Below are 21,571 nucleotides of genomic sequence, written 5' to 3' on the forward strand. Positions count from 1 at the left end.
TGGTCTCGATCTCCTGACCTCGTGATCTGCCCGCCTCGGCCTCCCAAAGTGCTGGGATTACAAGCGTGAGCCACCACGCCCGGCCTGTTTTTTTTTGTTTTTTTTTTTTGAGACGGAGTCTTGCTCTGTCGCCCAGGCTGGAGTGCAGTGGCACGATCTCCGCTCACTGCAAGCTCTGCCTCCTGGGTTCATGCCATTCTCCTGCCTCAGCCTCCCGAGTATCTGGGACTACAGGTGCCTGCCACCATGCCCAGCTAATTTTTTTCTTGAAGGATTCATCCATGTTGTTAAACGTATCAGTACTTCATTTCTTTTTATGGATTCATATTTCTAGTGTATAGATATACCACTTTTTTTTTCTTTTCCCGACACCAAGTCTCGCTCTGTCACCTAGGCTGGGTGCAGTGACGAGATCTTGGTTCACTGCAAACTCCAACCCCCGGGTTCAAGTGATTCTTGTGTCTCAGTCTCCCGAGTAGCCTGCATTACACATGTGCACCACCATGCCTGGCTAATTTTTGTGTTTTAGTAGAGACGGGGTTTCACCATGTTGGCCAGGCTGGTCTGGTCATGAACTCCTGCCCTCAAGTGATCCGCCTACCTCAGTCTCCCAAAGTCCGGGATCACAGGCGTGAACCACCACATCTGACCTTTGAGCATCTTTTCATGTGCTTATTGGCCATTTGTATTTATATTATTTGGAAAAATGTCTCTTGAAATCTTTTGCTTTTTTTTTTTTTCTTTGACACAGGGTCTCTCACCTTCTGAGTAGCTGGGACCACAGGTGTGTGCCACCCAACCTGGCTAATTTTTTTTTTTTTGTAGCAGTGAGGTCTTCCCACGTTGCCCAAGTTGGTCTCAAACTCCAAGCCCCTGAGATATATATGATTTGCAAGTACTTTCTTCCATTCTGTGAGTTGTCTTTTCACTTTCTTGATGGTGTTATTGTCAGGCCTCTGAGCCCAAGCTAAGCCATCATATCCCCTGTGACCTGCACGTATACATCCAGATGGCCTGAAGCAACTGAATATCCACAAAAGAAGTGAAAATGGCCTTAACTGATGGCACTCCACCATTGTGATTTGTTCCTGCCCCAACCTAACTGATCAATGTACTTTGTAATCTCCCCCACCCTTAAGAAGGTTCTTTGCAATTCTCCCCACCCTGAGAATGTACTTTGTGAGATCCACCCCTTCCCGCAAAACATTGCTCCTAACTCCACCGCCTATCCCAAAACCTATAAGAACTAATGATAATCCCACCACCCTTTGCTGACTCTCTTTTCGGACTCAGCCCACCTGCACCCAGGTGAAATAAACAGCCTTGTTTCTCACACAAAGCCTGTTTGGTGGTCTCTTCACACGGACGCGCGTGACAGTTCTTTGTTGCAGAAAAGTATTTCACTCTGATAAAGTACAGTTTATTTTTCTGTTGTCACTTGTGCTTTTGATGTCATATCTAAAAAACCATTGTCTGGCCGGCCCCATTGGCTCACGCCTGTATCCCAGCACTTTGGGAGGCTGAGGCAGGCAAATCACTTGAGGTCAGGAGTTCGAGAGCAGCCTGGCCAACATGCTGAAACCCTGCCTTTACAAAAATTATCCAGGCATGGTGGAAGGTGCCTGTAATCCCAGTTACTGGGGAGGCTGAGGCAGGAGAATCGCTTGAACCCGGGAGGCAGAGGTTGCAGTAAGCTGAGATCGCGTCATTGCACTCCAGCGTGGGCAACAAGAGCGAAACTCCGTCTCAAAAGCAAAAACCAAACAAACAAAAACATTGCCTAACCAATGTCACAAAGCTGTACCCCTGTGTTTTCTTCTAAGAGTTTTCAGAACTGCCCTTGGAATGCAGTTCCCCACTCTTTGGGCACACCCCTGAGCAGGCCCCAAGCTGCATCCCTGGCCATAACTCCCCACACAACGCCCACCCTAACCCCAAGCAAGCTGCTTATATTTCAGTCTTTCAGTTTCAAGGTTCCATGTAGGGTGGGCAGCTGTGGACAGGCATCAAGTCAGCAGTTGGGGCTGGCCTGTAGGTTTAGGATGCAGGCTAGCAAGAGAAGAGTGCCTGACTCTGGGAACAAGGCCATGCCTCTGAGACAAGGGCTTCTGGGCTGAAGACGTGCCTGCTGGGACCAACAGCACAACCTACCTGGACAGCTGTGGCAGGTCCTTAAGGGAGGGGCTGGGCCCACTGCTGGCCACTGCCACCCTAATCCAGTTCTCCACTGCTAGGAGCTGTTGCGTATTACCTAGAAAAGGAGCTTGTAAAATTGACTATCTGGTCACCACCAAACTTGTCTTTTTTTTTTTTTTAGACGGAGTTTTGTTCTTGTTGCCCAGGCTGGAGTGCAATGGTGTGATCTCAGCTCACCGAAACCTCCGCCTCCCAGGTTCAAGTGATTCTCCTGCCTCAGCCTCCCAAGTAGCTGGGATTACAGGCATAAGCCACCATGCCCAGCTAATTTTGTAATTTTTAGTAGAGATAGGGTTTCTCCATGTTGGTCAGGCTGGTCTCGAACTCCCGACCTCAGGTGATCCGCCCACCTTGGCCTCCCAAAGTGCTCGGATTACAGGCGTGAGCCACTGCGCCCGGCCCAAACTTGTCTGTCTTTATCTTTACTTATAGTGAGTGTCAGGTCACCCTCTTGGAGACCGGTGATGAGAGGCTGATGACCCCTCACAGCTGCTGGCCCTGGGGACCTAGGAGATCCCTTTGGGAATCCCAGGTCAACCGGGTGCCAGCTCCATTGCTCTGGCTGTGTGGGTGGTGGTGGGTGGTGAGGCACATAGAAAGTCACCAGCGCCAGGGAAGGGCGGCTCAGCTCAGAAATCCCAGTCATGCCAAGTGCCACTCAGGGCTATTCTCACTCTAGTGAGTGCCCATTGGTTTTTCCCGAAGTCCAGAGAGAAGGACACCATCGGGGGCGCTGTATCCCACCCGGCACCATTAGCCCCTGCCACCCGCCACCCAGCAGCTGGATTCCCACGGGAGTTGCGGGTAGGGGCGGAACCGGCTGAGGTCTGGGGGCGGGGCGTCCGGGCGCGGGGCGGGGCTGGCGGGAATGTGCGCACCCCCGCGCGTCGCCCCGCCCGAGCATCCCGCGCCGACGGGGCTGTGCCGGAGCAGCTGTGCAGAGCCGCAGGCGCGCGTCATGGCTGCTTTGAGGCAGCCTCAGGTCGCGGAGCTGCTGGCCGAGGCCCGGCGAGCCTTCCGGGAGGAGTTCGGGGCCGAGCCCGAGCTGGCCGTGTCCGCGCCGGGCCGCGTCAACCTCATCGGGGAACACACGGACTACAACCAGGGCCTGGTGCTGCCTATGGTGAGGGGCTGCGCGGGGAGCCCCTAGCCCGCCGCCGCTTGTCCCGGCCGCCGAGGAGGGCGGGCCTCGGGGGCGCTGGGGGCGAGTTCTTCCCGCGGGAGATGTGGGGCGGGCAGCTGCGCCTGGAGCACCGACGCACGGAAGAGTCCCCGGGACGGGCTGTTCCCCACGTTGGAAGGGAGGAAGCGAGGAAGTGGCCGGGAGAGGGTGCGCGGCCGCCTCTTCGCTCAAGCCCGCCCTCTGGGGGCTGGGGCTCCTCGCCTTCAACCTGGGAGCATGTTCCCCTTAAACTGTGAGGCCCTGTGTGCCACGCAGAAGGGGACACTCCGCGCCTCCGGCCACCGTGGGGCCCCAACCGCAGACCTGGGCGAACGTAGCCTTCTGGCCCAGCCCGTTCAATTTACAGAGGAGGAAACTGAGGCCTAGAGAGGCCCAGTGAATTGCTGGAGGTCACACAGCAAGTTCTTGGCGGGGCTGCGACTTGGGAGTGAGGACTCCAGCTTTCAGCGTGGGGCGCTTTCCGCCCCATCTGCAGCTTGGGGAGTGCACAGGTACAGGGTGTCCAGAGCCACCCCAAAATGTAAAGGCTTTGGAGCTCCGGTGATCTGTTTTCCCTTTGGGTTAGCTCTGCCCCTTGCCCCACAGCTCAGGGCAGAGTCCAGGTCTGTGCTCCAGCTGCAGCCGCTCCGCCCCTGAAGACCTAAGGGGGCGGGGCTCAAGCCCCCAAGGCCAGCTGGCCCTCAGGATCTTCCCTGCGAAGCTGAACCTGGAGGTTCAGAACCTGATGACTATGGAGGCATCAGAACCTCGGCTGGAGGCGGTGTCATTGGAGGGGCTTACTCCACCAGCTGGCAGAAGCCTCACGTACTGCTTGTCTCTCCTGCCAGGCTCTGGAGCTCGTTACAGTGCTGGTGGGCAGCCCCCGCAAGGATGGGCTGGTGTCTCTCCTCACCACCTCTGAGGGTGCCGATGAGCCCCAGCGGCTGCAGTTTCCACTGCCTACAGCCCAGCGCTCGCTGGAGCCTGGGACTCCTCGGTGGGCCAACTATGTCAAGGGAGTGATTCAGTACTACCCAGGTATGGGGCGCAGGCCTGAGCCAAGTCCTCACTGATACTAGGAGTGCCACCTCACAGCCATAGAGCCCATTCATTTGTCTGATACACTGTGGGGAAGGCTTGCAGAGTGGAGCATCCCATTGTACAGATGAGGAAACTGATGCCGCCAGAAGGTCGGGAACTTGCCCTGGGTTTCCCATGACCTGATTGGAAGAGCCAGGATTCAAACCCCAGCCTTTTTTCCCTCCAGAGCCCTAAACCAGGAGGACAATTAGAAGTGTCCTAGCAACCTCAGAGAGTGGGAAAATGGATGGCAGTGGGTCACTTGGTCCAGCAGATTGGTGGCTTCTGACAACTGAGACACACACCCTAGAAACAGCTGCTAGGCCGTTGCTGCCCTTCCCACCAGGACACGTGCCCTTCCTGTGCCATCCTCCCAGGCAGCCGCTCTTACCATCACCTGTTCTTTCCCCTGCAGCTGCCCCCCTCCCTGGCTTCAGTGCAGTGGTGGTCAGCTCAGTGCCCCTGGGGGGTGGCCTGTCCAGCTCAGCATCCTTGGAAGTGGCCACGTACACCTTCCTCCAGCAGCTCTGTCCAGGTACCAGCTAGGCCCCAGCCCTGACCCAGCCCTCCTTCCCTGAGGTCTCCAGGTGGTCCCAGCTTCTACTATGCCTTATGGAGGGGGTGGTAGGGAATCTCCCTGGAGTGTCATTGGAGCCACTGCTGCTCCCACCAGCCCTAGCCTCCCCACCTCACCCTGTACTGCAGACTCGGGCACAATAGCTGCCCGCGCCCAGGTGTGTCAGCAGGCCGAGCACAGCTTCGCAGGGATGCCCTGTGGCATCATGGACCAGTTCATCTCACTTATGGGACAGAAAGGCCACGCGCTGCTCATTGACTGCAGGTTGGGCTCGCTCCCCTCGCCCCCTCCCGCCCTGCACTGAGGAGCTCCTGGGTGGAGTGTGCCCACTGCCTGGCGCAGCAAGCACACGCTTGGCCTCGTCATCTCCCGCATTGTAACTCCACCTCAGGTCCTTGGAGACAAGCCTGGTGCCACTCTCGGACCCCAAGCTGGCCGTGCTCATCACCAACTCTAATGTCCGCCACTCCCTGGGCTCCAGCGAGTACCCTGTGCGGCGGCGCCAGTGTGAAGAAGTGGCGCGGGCGCTGGGCAAGGAAAGCCTCCGGGAGGTACAACTGGAAGAGCTGGAGGGTGAGAACAGCCGGGGTGCTCTGTCCTGGAGGCGGCTATGCTCCCTGCTGGTGCCTCAGTGTGGCCTTGACCCTGCCTGGGACCCCGATCTCCAGGGCCTTCTGCCATGCTCTCCCCAGTCCCTTCAAACACTGCAAACCCAGGGTTCCAATCTCAGCAGGGCTGCTTGAAATCCTAAAATGGTCTTATCTAATCAGAAAAATCATGTTTCCATTGTGGAAAATGTAGAAAAGTACAAAGTAGAAAATAATAAGCTATAAGGCCACTACCCAGAGATAGCCACTGCTGACATTTTCACATGTTTCCTTTCAGTATTTTTCCACATCTGTTTTCAAAGCTGAGTATATGTAATATATCATCACTTGCCCCCCTTCCGCCCCTTTATTTTTTAAGAGGCAGGGTCTCGTTCTGTTGCCCAAGCTGGAGTGTAGTGGTGTGATCATAGCTTACTGCAAACTTGAACTCTTGGACTCAAGGGATCCTCCCAGCTCAGCCTTTCCAAGTAGCTGAGATTACAGGTGTGCCACCATGCCCGGCTAATTTTTATCTTTGTAAAGACGGTCTTGCAATGTTGCCCAGGCTGATCTTGAACTCTGGCCTCAAGTGGTCCTCCTGCCTTGGCCTCCCAAAGTGTTGGGATTACAGGCATGAGCCACTGCGCCCAGCCCATTTGCCATGTTTTGTTTTTTTTTGACACAGAGTTTTGGTCTTGTCACCCGGGCTGGAGTGCAGTGGCGCAATCTCAGCTCACTGCAACCTCTGCCTCCCAGGTCCAAGTGATTCTCCTGCCACAGCCTCCCAAGTAGCTGGGACTACAGGCACCCGCCACTATGCCTGGCAAATTTTTTATAGTTCTAGTAGAGACTGGGGTTTCACCATGTTGGCCAGGCTGGTCTCAAACGCCTGACCTCAGGTGATCCTCCCGCCTCGGCCTCCCAAAATGCTGGGATTACAGGCGTGAGCCATAGCGCTGGCCTTTTTTTTTTTTTTTTTTTTTTTAACTAAACATAATCTCAGAACCCTATCTTATGCCATGAAAGGCACATCTCAGTGTGGCTCTTTTTTTTTTTTTGTGAGACAGTCTCGCTCTGTTGCCCAGGCTGGAGTGCAGTGGCGTGATCTTGGCTCATTGCAACCTCCACCTCCTGGGTTCAAATGATTCTCCTGCCTCAGCTTCCTGAGTAGCTGGGATTACTGGCACCCACCACCATCCCCAGCCAATTTTTATAGTTTTAGTAGAGATGGAGTTTCATGTTGGCCAGGCTGGTCTCGAACTCTTGACCTCGTGATCCGCCCGCCTCGGTCTCCCAACGTGCTGGGATTACATGTATGAGCCACCACGCCTGGCCTCGGTGTGGCTCTTTAAAGCTCCACAATATTTCAGCATTCAGGTGCTCTGTCATTAACTATTTTCTGATACACCTCACACTGTGATTTTTTAATATATTTTTTTATTTTATTTTATTTTATTTATTTATTTATTTTTTTTGAGACGGAGTCTCGCTCTGTCACCCAGGCTGGAGTGCAGTGGCGCGATCTCGGCTCACTGCAAGCTCCACCTCCCGGGTTCACGCCATTCTCCTGCCTCAGCCTCTCCGAGTAGCTGGGACTATAGGCACCCGCCACCACGCCCAGCTAATTTTTTGTATTTTTAGTAGAGACAGGGTTTCACCGTGGTCTCGATCTCCTGACTTCGTGATCCGCCCGCCTCAGCCTCCCAAAATGCTGGGACTACAAGCGTGAGCCACCACGCCCGGCCATTTATTTATTTATTTTGAGACGGACTCTCGCTCTGTCACCCAGGCTGGAGTGCAGTGGCACGATCTCGGCTCACTGCAACCTCTGCTTCCCAGGTTCAAGTGATTCTCCTGCCTCAGCCTCCTGAGTAGCTGGGATTAGAGGCATGGACCACCACGCCTGGCTAATTTTTGTATTTTTAGTAGAGATGAGGTTTCACCATGTTGGTCGGGCTGGTCTTGAACTCCTGACCTTGTGATCTGCCCACCTCAGCCTCCCAAAGTACTGGGATTACAGGCATGAGCCACTGCGCCCGGCCATCTTTTTTTATTTTTTAAAGAGATGGGTTGTGCTATGTTGCCCAGGCTGGACCTGAACTCTTGGGCTCAAGTAATCTTCTCACCTAGTCTCCTGGGTAGCTGCAACTAAAGGCACCCGGTTTATCTGCATTCTCTTTTTTTTCTTTGAGACTGAGTCTTGCTCTGTAGCCCAGGCTGGAGTGCAGTGGCGTGATCTCAGCTCACTGCAACCTCCATCTTCAGGGTTCAAGCGATTCTCCTGCCTCAGCCTCTGGAGTGGCTGGGACTACAGACGTGTGCCACCATAGCCAGCTAATTTTTTTTTTTTTTGTATTTTTAGTAGAGACTGGGTTTCACTGTATTGGCCAGGCTGGTCTTGGACTCCTGACCTCAAGTGATCCACCTGCCTTGGCCTCCCAAAGTGCTGGAATTACAGGCACAGGCATGAGCCACTACGCCTGGCCTATCTGCATTCTCTTAATAGTTTCTTAGGAATGGATTCTTAGGAGTAGGATTACAGAGTCAAGAGACACAAGTATTGTAGGCTGGGTGCAGTGGCTCACGTCTGTGCCTGTAATCCCAGCACTGTAGGAGGCCAAGGTAGGCAGATTGATTGAGCTCAGGAATTCGAGACCAGCCTGGGCAACATGGCAAAACCCCATCTCTAAAAAAATACAAAAATTAGCCAGGCGTGGTGGTGTGTGCCTGTAGTCCTGGCTACTTAGGAGGCTGGGGTGGGAGGATCGCTTGAGCCCAGGAGGTTGAGACTGCAGTGAGCTGTGATTGCACCATGGCACTCCAGCCTGGGCCTCAGAGTGAGACCCTGTCTCCAAAACAAAAAAGATACAGGTATCCTTAAGGCTCCTGCTACACATGGCCAGGAAGTTAGTCTACTGGACAGTTTTAAGGTCATTATCAATATTATCTCATTTAATTCCCCCCAAAACTCTGTAAAGCACATTCTGTTATCATAGTTGTCATATTTTTGATGGGGGAATCTAAAGTGAGAGGCAGTGCTGGGATCTGAACCCTATCTGGAGAGATTAGCTCCAAGGCCCATGCTCTTGACTGCCTGGCCGTGCTGCCCACACTGAGTTGTTCCTTCATGGCAGTGTAGGTGTGCCTACCTCAGGGACACTAGACAGCTCCGAGGGACCTCCCTGTCCCTTCTCCTTTGTGAACTGTGTCACGTTCTCCAGAGTAGCGCCCAGACCTGTCCTGCCTGCTCTGTGCAGATGTCCTTGGCCAAGGTTTTCACACTGGAACAAGTTGGTCCCTCCTCCCCCACCCCAAGCCTGTCCTTGCCCCTCCTCCATGTCTCCTTCTGCCTAGGAGCAGCTCACCCTGCCTCCTCCAGAGTCCTGCCCTAGAAGCCGCAATCCCTCTCCTTCCATCCCCTGCCTGGCTGCCTGGCTCCTTCCCTCAGCCTCCAAGACATGCTCAGTTTTCTTCCTTCCTAAAGCACCGCCCACTGTCTCATTTCCATTCATTTCTTTTTTTTTTTTTTTTTTTGAGAGGGAGCCTCACTCTGTCACCCAGGCTGGAGTGCAGTGGCATGATCTCCACTCACTGCAACCTCCACTTCCCAGGTTCAAGCAATTCTCCTGCCTCAGCCTCCTGAGTAGCTGGGACTACAGGCGCCTGCCACGATGCCCGGCTAATTTTTGTATTTTTAGTAGAGATGGGGTTTCACCATGTTGGCCAGGCTGGTCTCGAGCTCCTGACCTCAGGCAATCTGCCTGCCTCGGCTTCCCAAAGTGCTGGGATTACAGGCGTGAGCCACCGCACCTGCCTATTCATTTCTCAGTCCTTTGAATCTATTTGCCCCTTTATCCTGCCATGCCACCTACCCTAACAACCTTCCCCCTTAAACCTGCGGGTTTGGCCGGGTGCAGTACACTGAGTCAATACTGGTACTGACCCAGGTACCCCTCCAGCCTCAGCTGCAGCCAGGTGGGACAGCCTGCTGGTCCCTGGCTGCTCCTGTCCCCTCTTCCGGAGCCCCAGCCCTGGAGGCTCCATGTGGCTCAGCAGAATTTCTTCTCCTCCTGCTCTGTGGTGGCCTCTTGAGGGCAGCACTCAGCTTGGAAAGCGTGGAGTGTTTCAACCCTCACTGCTCCCTGCAGGACCAAGGTGTCCCATTTTACAGTCAGGGGAGGAGGCACTGTGATAAAGCGGCTCTTCAGACCCACGTCTGAGAGAGCCAGGCTGCGCGGCCTCCCACCCTTCACTGTCCAGCCAGGGCCACTGCCATCACCGCCTGCTGGTCCTCACAGGCGTCGGGGCCCCAGGCAGTGAGAAGGCGGCTGCTGACTCCTTTTTCCTCCCCAGCTGCCAGGGACCTGGTGAGCAAAGAGGGCTTCCGGCGGGCCCAGCACGTGGTGGGGGAGATTCAGCGCACGGCCCAGGCAGCGGCTGCCCTGAGACGTGGCGACTACAGAGCCTTTGGCCGCCTCATGGTGGAGAGCCACCGCTCACTCAGGTGAGGCCCTCTGGGCGCCCCGCTCCTGCCGGGCACAGGCCGGCCCCAGGCCCACCCCTTCGATATCCTCTCTCTCTGCAGAGACGACTATGAGGTGAGCTGCCCGGAGCTGGACCAGCTGGTGGAGGCTGCGCTTGCTGTGCCTGGGGTTTATGGCAGCCGCATGACAGGCGGTGGCTTCGGTGGCTGCACGGTGACACTGCTGGAGGCCTCCGCTGCTCCCCACGCCATGTGGCACATCCAGGTGGGCGGGCACCAGGGCCTGGGTGGGCAGGAGCGGCAGCTTCCTGGGGCCCTGCCACTCACCCCTAGCCCGCCTCTCACAGGAGCACTACAGCGGGACTGCCACCTTCTACCTCTCTCAAGCAGCCGATGGAGCCAAGGTGCTGCCCTTGTGAGGCGCCCCCAGGACAGCACACGGTGAGGGTGCGGGGCCTGCAGGCCAGTCCCACGGCTCTGTGCCCAGTGCCGTCTTCCGTATCTGGGTGCTCAATAAACTTCTGCCTCCAACATGGTACCTGCCTCCTCTAGAGATGGGTGTATGCTTGGGTGTCAGAGAATGGGGGATGTCAGAACTGCTCCCCTACCCTAGGGGAGCACCTCTCAGGCCCCAGAAGAATGCGCAAGGCAGGGCCTAGCAGTAGCAAAACCATTTATTAAGTGCAGAACAAAGGCTGGGTCCTTGTGCTGCTCCCAGCTCTTTGGTTACAAATAGGTTTGGGCCCACAGAGCGGGGACCTTGCCCCCTTCATGCCTCCCAGGAGACACCTAGCCCCTGCTCTGTGCATGCGGGTGGGCTGGGCCCCCAGGGGTGCAAGGATGGAGTAGCTGAGGAGGCTCCGGGAGAGGAGTCGGGAGGACGCCTAGCGGGACGTGGCGGGGGTGGGGCAGGGTGGGGTCAGGTTTGGAAGAACTGTTGGTCCACCTGGGTGCTGAGGGTTCCGCTGGTAGTCAGCGTCCGGCTCACAAACTCCTGGGTCACATGCCGGGTGAGGGAGCCGCCCGCCTCCAGGTGCTGGGCCCCCAGGGTCAGCCCATCTGTGGAGGAGGAGGCATTAGATGACCTGGCTTGGGGTCTGCCCTTCTCCCTCTGCTAGCTCCCTGTCCTGGGAGAGCCGGGATCCCCTAGCCCTCAGTGCTCACCCACTAGGAAGGGCTCGGTGGCGCTGGTGTGGGTGGTGGTGATGCTGCTGTACTCGCTTTGCAGCGGGTGCTGGAAGAGCCCGGCGTGGCTGCCCAGCTGTGGGAAGGGGCCTGGGGTGGGCAGATCAGCTGGTCAGAGGGTGGTGCCAGGAGAAGGCACGGCCCGAGGAGGGGTGGGGGTGAAGGAAAGGACAGGTGCCTACCTCCGTCCTGGGACTCTATGGTGATGATGCCCTCGCGCTCTGGCCCGAAGCCCTCAGTGGTCCTGGCCTGCACCTTGAACTTGTAGGGCACATTCTCGCTGAGGCCCGGCACGGTCAGCCTGCTCTCGGGGCTATCTCCATCCACCCGGAATGTAGTGGCTGGCCCTGAGCAGGGAAGATGCCTTCAGCCTCTGTGGCCCCTCTCTACCCCTCCCCTGGCCACTCCTGTCCCCGGGGTGGGCAGCACCTCCTCCTTGGGCCATCTCACAGGTCACCAGGTAGCCAACGATATCCCCATTGGGCCTCCGTGGCCGCTCCCAGCTCAGCTGCAGCGAGTCTGGGCTCAGGGCAGTGAACACCAGCGGGCCTGGGGCACTGGGAGTGCTCAAAGTGAAGGCGGAGCCTGGGGGCAGTAGAAGAAGAGCATCAGCGTGTGGGTGGGTGGTGGGCATGATGGGGGCAGCTGTGGGGCTGGGGGAGGCAACTCACCTGGCAGGGGACAGAGTGGGCTCTGCGGGTGCACCTGGGATTCGATGGTGATGACACCCTCACGCTCTCGGCCCCAGCCTTCCTGGCTCTGGGCCCGCACGCGGAACACGTAGGAGTGGTTGGGCAGGAGGTCTTCCACCACCACCGAGGTCTGGGCAGGGTTGGGGATGTTGAGCCGATGCAGCTCGCCTGGGGCGTCAGGTAGGGGCAGACAGTAGTGCAGTGTTACTCCCACCCCTGGCCTGATCCCCCTCTTCCCTAAGCTGCCATCGAGACCTGGTTATCACCCACCCAGGACTAGCTGTGGTTTGGGCACAGGTTGGGTACAGTATGGTATGGCTGGTTGTTCAGGTTGTGTACTATACAAGAGTGGAGCCTGTAATCCCACTCATGTCTGGGCAAAATCCTGCATCCTGGTCATGCTGCTTTGACTGTGCCTGCCCAGGGAAGTGCCACTTCCTCATTCCCCCAAAGGCATCTCAGGCCAGCAGAGGCCCTAGGATCCCAGCCCAAAGAGGCCTTGTTAGGCAAAACCTAGCAGAGAATGACCAGGAGAGAGGCCCAGGGAGGTGGGTGAGACCTCAGAAGAGGGGAGGCAAAGAAGTGGGGTGGAGAATGGGGTGGGAGACCCTCTCAGGCTGGATGGGGGCTTTAGCGCTCAAGGGACTTGGGTGGGTTCCTGACACAGCCGAGGTGCCCTATGTGTCACACTGGGGCCAGGCCTTGCAGGGCTGCACCCCGCAGCCTGGCAGCCACCATGCCTCACCGCCGTTCAGCAGCTGATACTCCACGCTGTAGCCCTGCAGCGGCCGCTCGCACCGCGGCTCCTGCCAGCTCACTCTGACGGATGTGGGCCCCAGGGCAGAGAACACCAGGCGGGTGGGCGTGTCGGGCACACCAGCAGTCAGGCGAGAGTCTGGGGACAGGAGGCCGCAGTCAGCCAGAGATGCAGGGGCTAGGGTCTCAGTGGGAGTCACTGTGCTGCCCCCTGACCTCCCTCCCGCAGCTGGCATGTCTACACTGACCACTGGCTGGACAACTCACTCACCCTGCAACACCCTGTCCAGGCTGCCCAGCACCTACTGCACATCCTCCAGGAGGGTGCAGGCCCTGCTTGTGCCAAGAGAGGGTGAGCCCCATGAGTCTGCCAGCCCCACCCCCTCAACTGCTTAGCTGGCCTGGCCCCTCTCCTGCCCCAGCCCCAGCTCCGTCCCCTGGAAGGGCAGAGGCAGAATTAGGCATCAGCACTGATGGTAGGGCAGGTGGTTAGGGCCTGTGGGCAGGCGGGGGTCCTGTGGATGGAATGGAGGGGAAGCAGTGGGCACAGCTGGTGGCTGCTATGGTGGCTGGATGACAGATGGAGCAGGACAGCTGTGGAGACAGGATGGCCACCCCTGTACTACCTGGGCCCCAGGAGGGCGCTGCTGGCCTCCCAGCCAGGATTATAGAGTCTTGTGGGCCCCTGGAAGGGGGGAACCCTTTCATCTGAGCCCGACTCCGGGACCCCAGGGCCCAGGACAGCGGAAGCCTGCTCCTCCCGTGTTCCCAGATGGGAGGGAGGCCTAGGGCATGACAAAACAAGAGTGAGAGGAGCAGGGAGTGTGTATGCATAAGTGTGCGTGTGTGCATGCATGTGTGTGTGTGCATGCATGTGTGTGTGCATGTGTATGTGTGCGTGCATGTGTGTGCATGCATGTGTGTGTGCATGTGTGTGTGCGTGCGTGTGTGTGCGTGCGTGTGTGCATGCATGTGTGTGCATGTGTGTGTGCGTGCATGTGTGCATGCATGTGTGTGTGCATGTGTGTGTGTGCATGTGTGTGTGCATGCATGTGTGTGTGCATGTGCATGCGTGTGTGTGCATGCATGTGTGTATGTTGGAGAATGGGCGGTGGGGACAGCAGACAGAAGCCCGAGGCTCCAGGAGCTGGAAGAGAGGGTTAGTGCGAGAGGCAGGGTTGGCTGAGGTCACTCACCATGGGAGGAGACGGAGGTGAGGGTAGAGTAGTCCCTGGGCAGTGTGGTCGAGTGTGAGTGTTCCGAGCGGGTCAGCGAGTTGTAGTCCCGTGTGAGGGTGGAGGATGTGCTTAGCATGCGGTGGGGCACGTGTGGGCTCAGGTGGGTGCCATAGGCAGCAGCACTGGTTGTGGTCATCCTGTGCAGGGAGTTGGCACTGCCCGGGAAGGCAAAGTCCATCCGGCCATTCACCAGGTGCTCTGCGGGGGGAGAGCAAGGTCCCTTGGTCAGGCCTGCCCCAGACCCGGGCCCCGTGGGGCAGGCTGGGCTTTGCACATTCCTGGTCACCCACCCTCTGGGTGGCTTTTGCTTAAATACAACCAGTTTCCCTCAAACCACTAGGGACAGAGGCCCTCTGTCCCTGGAGGAGCCCAAGGGCCACCCAGGCTTCCACAGCCCATGTCCTCTGGCCGGCCACTATATCAGTGTGAGCACTGCCGACCCTGGCGGTGGCGGGGGATTTGCTGCCCCTGCAGTCAGCCCTGCCCTGGGGAGATCCCGAAGCCTTCCCTCCTGTCCTTTGAGGCCCCTGAGGGATCTACTTGGGTGCCAGGGTCCGCTTCCCGGGCAGACTTCTGAATTTGCACCCCCTGGCCAGGCAGGCACCATAAGGGCCCAAGCGCCTGCCTCACGTGTACCCTGGCACTGGGCCCTGCCTCTGAGCAGCTATGCTCCCAGCAGCCAAGGCCCCGGCCTGGCTGAAACTGGGGCTCCCGAGGCAGCGCAGACGCCCACCCCAGGCCCCCAGGCCCGCGGGCGCGAGTGAGGCTGGGTGGGCGCGGATCGGGGCGCGGCGGGTGAGCCTGTCACCTCCGGGGGGCCCGGGTGTCGCACTGCGGGGCAAGCTGCCGCCCTTCCCGCCCGCGCCGCCGTCGTCCGGGGGCCCGTGGGGCGCCTCGGCGTCGGAGGAGCGCCCGCTGCTGGCCGACAGGCGCGGGATGAGCTCCGGGGGCAGCCGCCACGTGACGCGCCGCAGGTCCAGCTCCTCCCCCAGCAGGGGCTCGAACTTCCAGCCGCAGCCTTGGGAACAACGAAGGGCCGCGTTGGCACCGCCGGGGGGCGCCGGGCCGAGCAGGGCCAGGTGGGGGAAGGCCGGCGGCGCTGCGAGGGGAGCCCGTCTCCAGCTCCCGGGAACCCAGGGTGTGTGTTGGGGGCGGGGGCAGATGCGCATGGCCGGATCGGGAAGACCCGCGGCAGGTTTGAAACCCTCGCGCGGCTGGAGCCTTTCCAGATGAGCGAGTGCAGCCTTGGCACAGCTGGGGAGGAGAGACCCCCGGACCCGCCAGGAGACCTGGGGGAAGTCTGGGCTCTGTCACCAGCTGTGAGGTCTCCCTTGCTTTACTTAACCTCTCCGAGACTCAGTTTCCCGTTTCTACAATGGAGAGAGGAATCTTGCCCCTGCCTGCCTCCCAGGGACCGTTCCGCAAGCCACCGAGCGCTTCGCAGGTAGTGTTAGAAGCAGCTGAGCTGGGGTTCCAGAGTCACACCAGCTGCGCTCCACCTGAACCCCTCAAAATGGCTCCTTAAGCCCAAGCTGAGCCCCGTGGGGGCCAGTATGTGTTCACCGGGGGCAGCCTGAGGCATATGCAGGGATGGAAGAAAATACAAATGATATACGTGCCCCAGAGGTTTTTCCACTCATGGTACTGTGTGATTGGCATCCCATTATACAGAGCAGAAAACTGAGGCACGGAAAGGATAAGTGATTCATCTGATGTCCCACAGGTGGAGCCAGAGCTGACACTGAGCACTCAGGAGGCCCAGCTAAGGGCTCCGCACCACTTTGTACTGGGAATCAAGGAGGAAGGACAGAGCTGTTGGGGGGTGTTCTTGTCTCCTTGGCTCCCCTACCCCTGCCAAATGGCCGCCTGGTGGCTGCCCAGGGCTCCTGGACCAGGCCTCTCCCTGGGGGGTGGCCTGAGTGTCCTGTGTGCATGGCACAGCTGGTGAACCTTCAAGTTGTGAAGCTGTGTTTCTTCGTGGTCCTGTGGGCATGAACTCATGTGCGCTTGCACAAGGCTGTGTGTGTCTGTCCCCCAGGCACTGGTTCCTGTGCCCCATGCACAGATGTGCACACCATTGCATTTGTCCAAGGCTGTCTTAACCTCCATGTCCTCTAGTTGCTGGCCCCTTTGCCCTCTCTGGATCCAGTGGACTCACTCTGTACCCAAGACCCCCTGGGACTCTTGTGGGCCCCAGGTCTCCACTCACCAGTGTCATCGGAGACGCTGGGTCTCTGGCTGCCAGATGGAGAGCGTAGAACGTCATCGCTGTACATAAGGAAGCTGTCGTAGTCCTCCCCACTCTGGGCGTCCACGATAGGGATGTCAGGGATGATGGGGACTGCAGGGCGGGGGAGTGAGCCAGGGCCCCGGCTGCTGCCCTCTGTCCCCCTACCCGGTCTGCCCCGCACCTCCCTGCCCACCACTCACTGGACATGGGCCTCTTGGGCTGGGTGGCCAGGTTGATGATGGCCTCCCGCTCGGGCCCCCAGCCAGCCCCGTTGCGCGCCTTCACCGTGTAGCGGTAGGGCTGGGACTCCCGAAGGTTCTCAATGAGCAGCATCCGGTTCTTAGGGTTGTCAACCAGCACCTTCTTCATGGGCCCGATAGGTCCTGGGGCAGAGAGAGTGCTTCAGAGGGTCACCCAGGACCCAGCCTGGTCCCAACACCACCCCTGACACAGCAGGACAGCCGTGCATCCCCTGGATGGCACCCAGGGGCTGGGGAAGCAAGGCAAAGCCAGCCACTGCTGAACTGCCACCTGCGGAGCCCTGAGCATCAGCATGACTGGCGTGGACATGTGTCACCAGTCCTCCAAGGGACTCTGCTGAGTAAGTGGCAGAGCCAGGGCTGGACTCAAGTTGGCCTCGATGTCATCTCTACCCACATATCCACGGTGCCTCCACACAAGGCAAGGACACACATAGGGGGTTGCCCACCCCTGCCTCCCTTCCAGGACTGGAGAAATAACTGTTCTGCTAGGCACTCTGATCTCGGGCTGCTAGATAAAATACTGTATAAAATAATCCCTTTTGTTTATTTATTTATTTTTAGATGGCGTCTGGCTCTGTCACACAGTCTGGAGTGCAGTAACACGATCTCGGTTCACTGCAACCTGCGCCTTCTGGGTTCGAGTGATTCTCCTGACTAGCTGGGACTACAGGCATGAGCCACCATGCCTGGCTAATTTTTAGTAGAAACGGTTTCACCATGTTAGCCAGGCTGGTCTTGAACTCCTGAACTCAAGCAGTCCACCTGCCTTGGCCTCTCAATGTACAAAATAATCTTTTAAAGTGCTATCTGAAATTCAGAGCCTCCTGTATTTCTGTTTGCTAAATCCAGTAACTTTCCTCTTGCCCTAAGAAAACCATGCACTTGTGAGCTCCCTGGTTACCTGCATGGGGAGGGATACCCCTGGGCCTGTGACCCCACTCCACATAGGTAACCACCCACCCTGCGACCTTCTGGGTTTGGTCTTAGAATGCAGCCCAGGCCAAATCTGGCCAAAACCCTAAAGATGCCTCAGGCTCATCTGCTGACCAGGAGGAAGGCCTCGAGTGCCCTGCACAGCAGGTCCAGGGAGTGACCCAGAGCTCCCTCCAGCTTTGTCCCCTCCCCTTCTGTGGCTGTTCTCCTTTCGGGCAGGAAGGAAGGATCTGGTTCTTACGGTTGTCGTCGTTGACCAGGCCATAGCAGACCTCGTAGGCTGTGATCTCGCCGTTGGTCTCAGCCGGCTCAGCCCAGCTCAGCTGGGTCACCGTGGAGGAGACAACATTGAAGGCCAGACGCCCTGGCTCGCTGGGCACTAGGGAGCGGGGGATACAGGAAGAGTGCTGTCAGTGGCGGAGGGAGGGCTGGGTATGCTGGCATCAGGGCAGCCAGGGGACAAATGGACAGACATGGCGAGGCCTCACCTTCCTGGTGGGTGCGGCAGGACACCAGGGAGCTGTAGGGTCCCTCGCCCTGAGCCCCGTAGGCGCACACCTTCATCTCATAGTCGCAATACGGGTACAGGTTGGTGAGCTCCACTGAGGGCACCTTGCTGTCGAGCAGGTGGGCTTCGGACTCGGAGTCACCCTGAATCCAGTACTTTACCTACCCCCAGGGACAGGGGTCCTGGTCAGCAGGGAGCAGCAGGCACCCAAGCTGACTGTCCTCTTTACACAGATGAGAGACACTGAGGCCTGAGGGAGGGGCTGAGAGATCTGCCATGTGCGCACGTCAGGACTGGGGCAGAGCAGGTGGGGGGTCTCCCATGCAGGGGTGGGAGGGGGCCCCATTCCAGGAAGGAGGGCAAATGTCTGATAAACTTAGGAATGGGTCTTCCCTCTTCCCCAGCACAGAAACTCAGACCAGGTTTCCCTCTGACCACCTGTGCCAGGTTCCACTGTCTGCTCTCTCTCAGGGGGCCCTGGCCTTGGACGGCCCACCTCTTCTGTGAGTGCTGGTGCCAGACCACCCATCCACCTGTCATGGCCCTCAGTCCCCTGCCTTACCCTGTATCCCATTGGCTTGCCAGAAGGGGGCAGCCAGTTGAAATGGATCTTCCTGGACCCGGCGGCCTTAGCATCGGGGTTCTGCGGGGCGCCCAGGTCGCCGTGAGGGGGTGGCTGTGATGACACCATCTGGCTCGTGAAGCTCCGGTCCAGTTCATCTAATGGGTCAGGTCGGGGCAGGGCAACCACTCAGATCCCCCTTCGCCACCAGGGGGCGCCAGAGACCCACTTAAACACCCAGGGCGCTCTGCCCAGCGCATTCAATTCAGACCTGTGCACCCGCATCTCTGGAGACCTGGTGCCCCATTGCTGCCACATAGAGCATCCTGCCAAGCTTGGCAGAGGACCCAGGAGGGTCTCTGGAGGAATAGAAGGAGGAGGGAGTTGGTCTGCCCCTTTCTCCCTTGGCAGCTCAGGGAACATTCCACATGAGAACATTTGCTCCCCGCCCCATCTCCACACCGTACCCCGAGTATCTCCCTCCTCTCCCATCTTCCCGGCAGGCCTTCTCCCAGCGGGGAGGCTGAGGGCTGATAGGAACTAACTGGCCCACTCCTTCCACAAGCACCTGCATATTAGTTGGAACTGAGGCTGAAGCCAAAGGGCCAGGGTCTGATGGGAGAATTCCTGTTGTGTGGTGACAACATGATCTCAGCCTCTCTGGCTGTAGGGTTGCCAGATAAAATGCAGGATGTCTAGTTACATTTGAACTTCAGATGAACAACAAGATTATTTTTTGTTGGGGGACAGGGTCTCATTCCATGGCCCAGGCGCTGTGCAGTGGTGCGATCACAGCTTGCTGCGGCCCAGACCCCCTGGGCTCAAGTGATCCCCACCTCAGTCTCCGGAATAGCTGGGACTCCAGGTGCACACCACTATGCCAAGCTAATTTGTTTATTTTTTGTAGAGACGAGGTCTCACTATGTTGCCCAGGCTGGTCTAGAACTGCTGGGCTCAAGTGATCCTCCCACCTCGGCCTCCCAAAATGCTAGGATTACAGGCGTGAGCCAGTATACCCAGCCCATTTCGCAAAAAAAAGGATAAGTATGTTCCAAATATTGCATGGGACATACTTATCCTATCAACGTGTATGTTGTTTATCTGAAATTCAGATTTACCTGAGCGTCCTGTGTTTGGATTTGCTAAGTCTGGCAGACCTAGTTGAGAGAGCCCCAGTCTTCCCTCTCCTCCTGCTTAAGCCGACCCCCAGGCTCTGCCTACCTGGGTCCCTGATGATGATGGTGGTGGAGTGGGGCTGGCCCAGGTGGGCCCCAAACTTAGGGTTGCTGAGCTGGACGTGGAAACGGCGGACCTGGCGGCCCCGCAGGAGGGAGTCAACCTCTTGCAGCTCCAAGAGCTTCACCTGTAGCTCTTTCCAGGCCTCCCCAGGCTGGAACAGCAGCTCGCCCTCCACGGGGATGTAGTCCTGGGAGTGGAGGGGGTCAGGGTCAGGGTCAGGGTCATGGCTGGGGGCTGAGGCAGGAGTCACGGCCACACGCTCCCGCCCAACCTCATGGACACTGCTTGCTGGGTGGAGTACTTACATGAGGTTCAGGTTTTTGTGGTTTTTTTTTTTTGAGGTGTAATCTCACTGTGTCGCCTAGGCTGGAGTGCAGTGGCGTGATCTTGGCTCACTGCAACCTACCCCTTCCAGGTTCAAATGATTCTCACACCTCATCTTCCCAAGTAGCTGGGATTACAGGCACCTGCCACCACGCCTAGCTAATTTTTGTATTTTTAGTAGAGATGGGGTTTCACCATGTTGGCCAGGCTGGTCTCGAACTCCTGACTTCAAGTGATCCTCCCACCTTGGCCTCCCAAAGTGCTGGGATTACAGACATGAGCCACCATGCCCAGCCATGTTTCTCTTTTTTTGTTTGTTTGTTTGTTTGTTTTTGAGACAGGGTCTCACGCTATCACCCAGGCTGGAGTGTAGGGGCACAATCATGGCTCACTGAAGCCTTGACCTCCTGGGCTCAGGCTATCCTTCCCCTCAGCCGCCTGAGTAGCTGGGACTACAGGCGTGTGCCACACCTGGCTAATTTTTTTTTTTTTTGTAGAGGCATGGTTACCCTATGTTGCCTAGGCTGGTCTTGAACTCCCGGCCTCAAGCGATCCGCCCATCTTGGCCTCCCAAAGTGCTGGGATTACAGGCGTGAGCCACCCATCTTCCTTTTAATGCCGTGGAGCTTGCCTGAGCTTTCCAGGATAAGAACTGGGAGGAAAAAAAAAAAAAAAAAAAAAAAATCCTTCACATAGAAGACCACTAGGTGGCACTTCAGGGCAAGATTTCAATTCCAGGCACAGCAGCCAGGGCCATGGCTGGGGAGGCAACCTCATGCCACCCAACTCAGAAAGTGAGACCCATAGTTGTAAAACAAACAACAAACAAAAAACAAAACATCAACAAAAAACAAACCAGGGAGCTGCCTGCAAGCAACCTACATGGATACTTCAAAAACGTCAGTGTCATTAGCCCGGCATGGTGGCCGGTGCCTGTAATCCCAGCTACTCGGGAAGCTAAGGCAGGAGAATTGCTTGAACCCAGGAGGCAGAGGTTGCAGTGAGGCACTGTACTCCAGCCTGGGCGACAGAGCGAGACCTTGTCTTAACAAAAGTCAGTGTCACAGAAGACAAAGCCAGGAAACTTTTCTAGATTAAAGGAGTCAAGACACATGACAAAAGTCAATGCCAAATCCTTGATTAGTTCCTGCATTGGGGGGAAAGAAGCTATAAAGGACATTACTGGGAAATCCAAATAAGGGGACATTGGAATATGGACCTATTTTATTTTATTTTATATATTTTTTGGGATGGAGTTTTGCTCTTTTGCCCAGACTGGAGTGAAGTGGCACAATCTCAGCTCAGTGCAACCTCCACCCACTGGGTTCGAATGATTCTCCTGCCTCAGCCTCCCTAGTAACTGGGATTACAGGCACCCGCCACCATGCCCAGCTAATTTTTGTATTTTTAGTAGAGACGGGGTTTCTCCATGTTGGTCAGGCTGGTGTCAAACTCCTGACCTCAGGTGATCCACCTGCCTCGGCCTCCCAAAGTGCTGGGATTACAGGTGTGAGCCACCACGCCTGGCTGGAATATGGACTAATTTTATGGTACTA

General features: G+C 57.3%; 2 protein-coding genes across 2 annotated transcripts in view; one reads left to right on the top strand and one right to left on the bottom strand.

Moving 5' to 3' along the window:
* Positions 1-3,078: 3,078 nt before the first annotated feature.
* GALK1 (galactokinase 1) lies at positions 3,079-10,621 on the top strand. Its single transcript, XM_032178820.2, has 8 exons — positions 3,079-3,319; positions 4,207-4,396; positions 4,854-4,973; positions 5,144-5,279; positions 5,407-5,588; positions 9,956-10,106; positions 10,188-10,350; positions 10,433-10,621. Exons 1-8 carry the CDS (start codon positions 3,155-3,157, stop codon positions 10,502-10,504), a joined length of 1,179 nt encoding a protein of 392 aa, XP_032034711.2. The 5' UTR covers positions 3,079-3,154; the 3' UTR covers positions 10,505-10,621.
* A 126-nt stretch (positions 10,622-10,747) lies between these two features.
* The window catches only part of ITGB4 (integrin subunit beta 4), a 28,071-nt gene continuing 17,247 nt past the window's right edge, over positions 10,748-21,571 (bottom strand). Inside the window, exons 21-35 of the mRNA XM_032178821.2 lie at positions 19,674-19,878; positions 18,453-18,610; positions 17,871-18,051; positions 17,624-17,761; positions 16,387-16,569; positions 16,166-16,297; positions 14,765-14,974; positions 13,915-14,154; positions 13,345-13,503; positions 12,708-12,857; positions 11,942-12,130; positions 11,700-11,855; positions 11,453-11,617; positions 11,250-11,360; positions 10,748-11,144 (exon numbers count right to left, since the gene is read on the bottom strand). Of these exons, the coding sequence (XP_032034712.2) occupies positions 11,005-11,144; positions 11,250-11,360; positions 11,453-11,617; positions 11,700-11,855; positions 11,942-12,130; positions 12,708-12,857; positions 13,345-13,503; positions 13,915-14,154; positions 14,765-14,974; positions 16,166-16,297; positions 16,387-16,569; positions 17,624-17,761; positions 17,871-18,051; positions 18,453-18,610; positions 19,674-19,878 (2,517 nt within the window). The 3' untranslated portion in view covers positions 10,748-11,004. The remainder of the gene's footprint in view (positions 11,145-11,249; positions 11,361-11,452; positions 11,618-11,699; positions 11,856-11,941; positions 12,131-12,707; positions 12,858-13,344; positions 13,504-13,914; positions 14,155-14,764; positions 14,975-16,165; positions 16,298-16,386; positions 16,570-17,623; positions 17,762-17,870; positions 18,052-18,452; positions 18,611-19,673; positions 19,879-21,571) is intronic.

The sequence above is a fragment of the Hylobates moloch genome, unplaced genomic scaffold (assembly GCF_009828535.3).
Source record: "Hylobates moloch isolate HMO894 unplaced genomic scaffold, HMol_V3 SCAFFOLD_15, whole genome shotgun sequence".
Taxonomy (NCBI): Eukaryota; Metazoa; Chordata; class Mammalia; order Primates; family Hylobatidae; genus Hylobates; species Hylobates moloch.

Bases quoted from the DNA above. Each gene is read 5' to 3' on its own strand.
- GALK1 (XM_032178820.2), top strand. From the start codon at position 3,155: ATGGCTGCTTTGAGGCAGCCTCAGGTCGCGGAGCTGCTGGCCGAGGCC. The intron at 4,974-5,143 runs GTACCAGCTAGG...CCTGTACTGCAG, and splicing joins CCTCCAGCAGCTCTGTCCAG to ACTCGGGCACAATAGCTGCC. The intron at 5,280-5,406 runs GTTGGGCTCGCT...ACTCCACCTCAG, and splicing joins GCGCTGCTCATTGACTGCAG to GTCCTTGGAGACAAGCCTGG.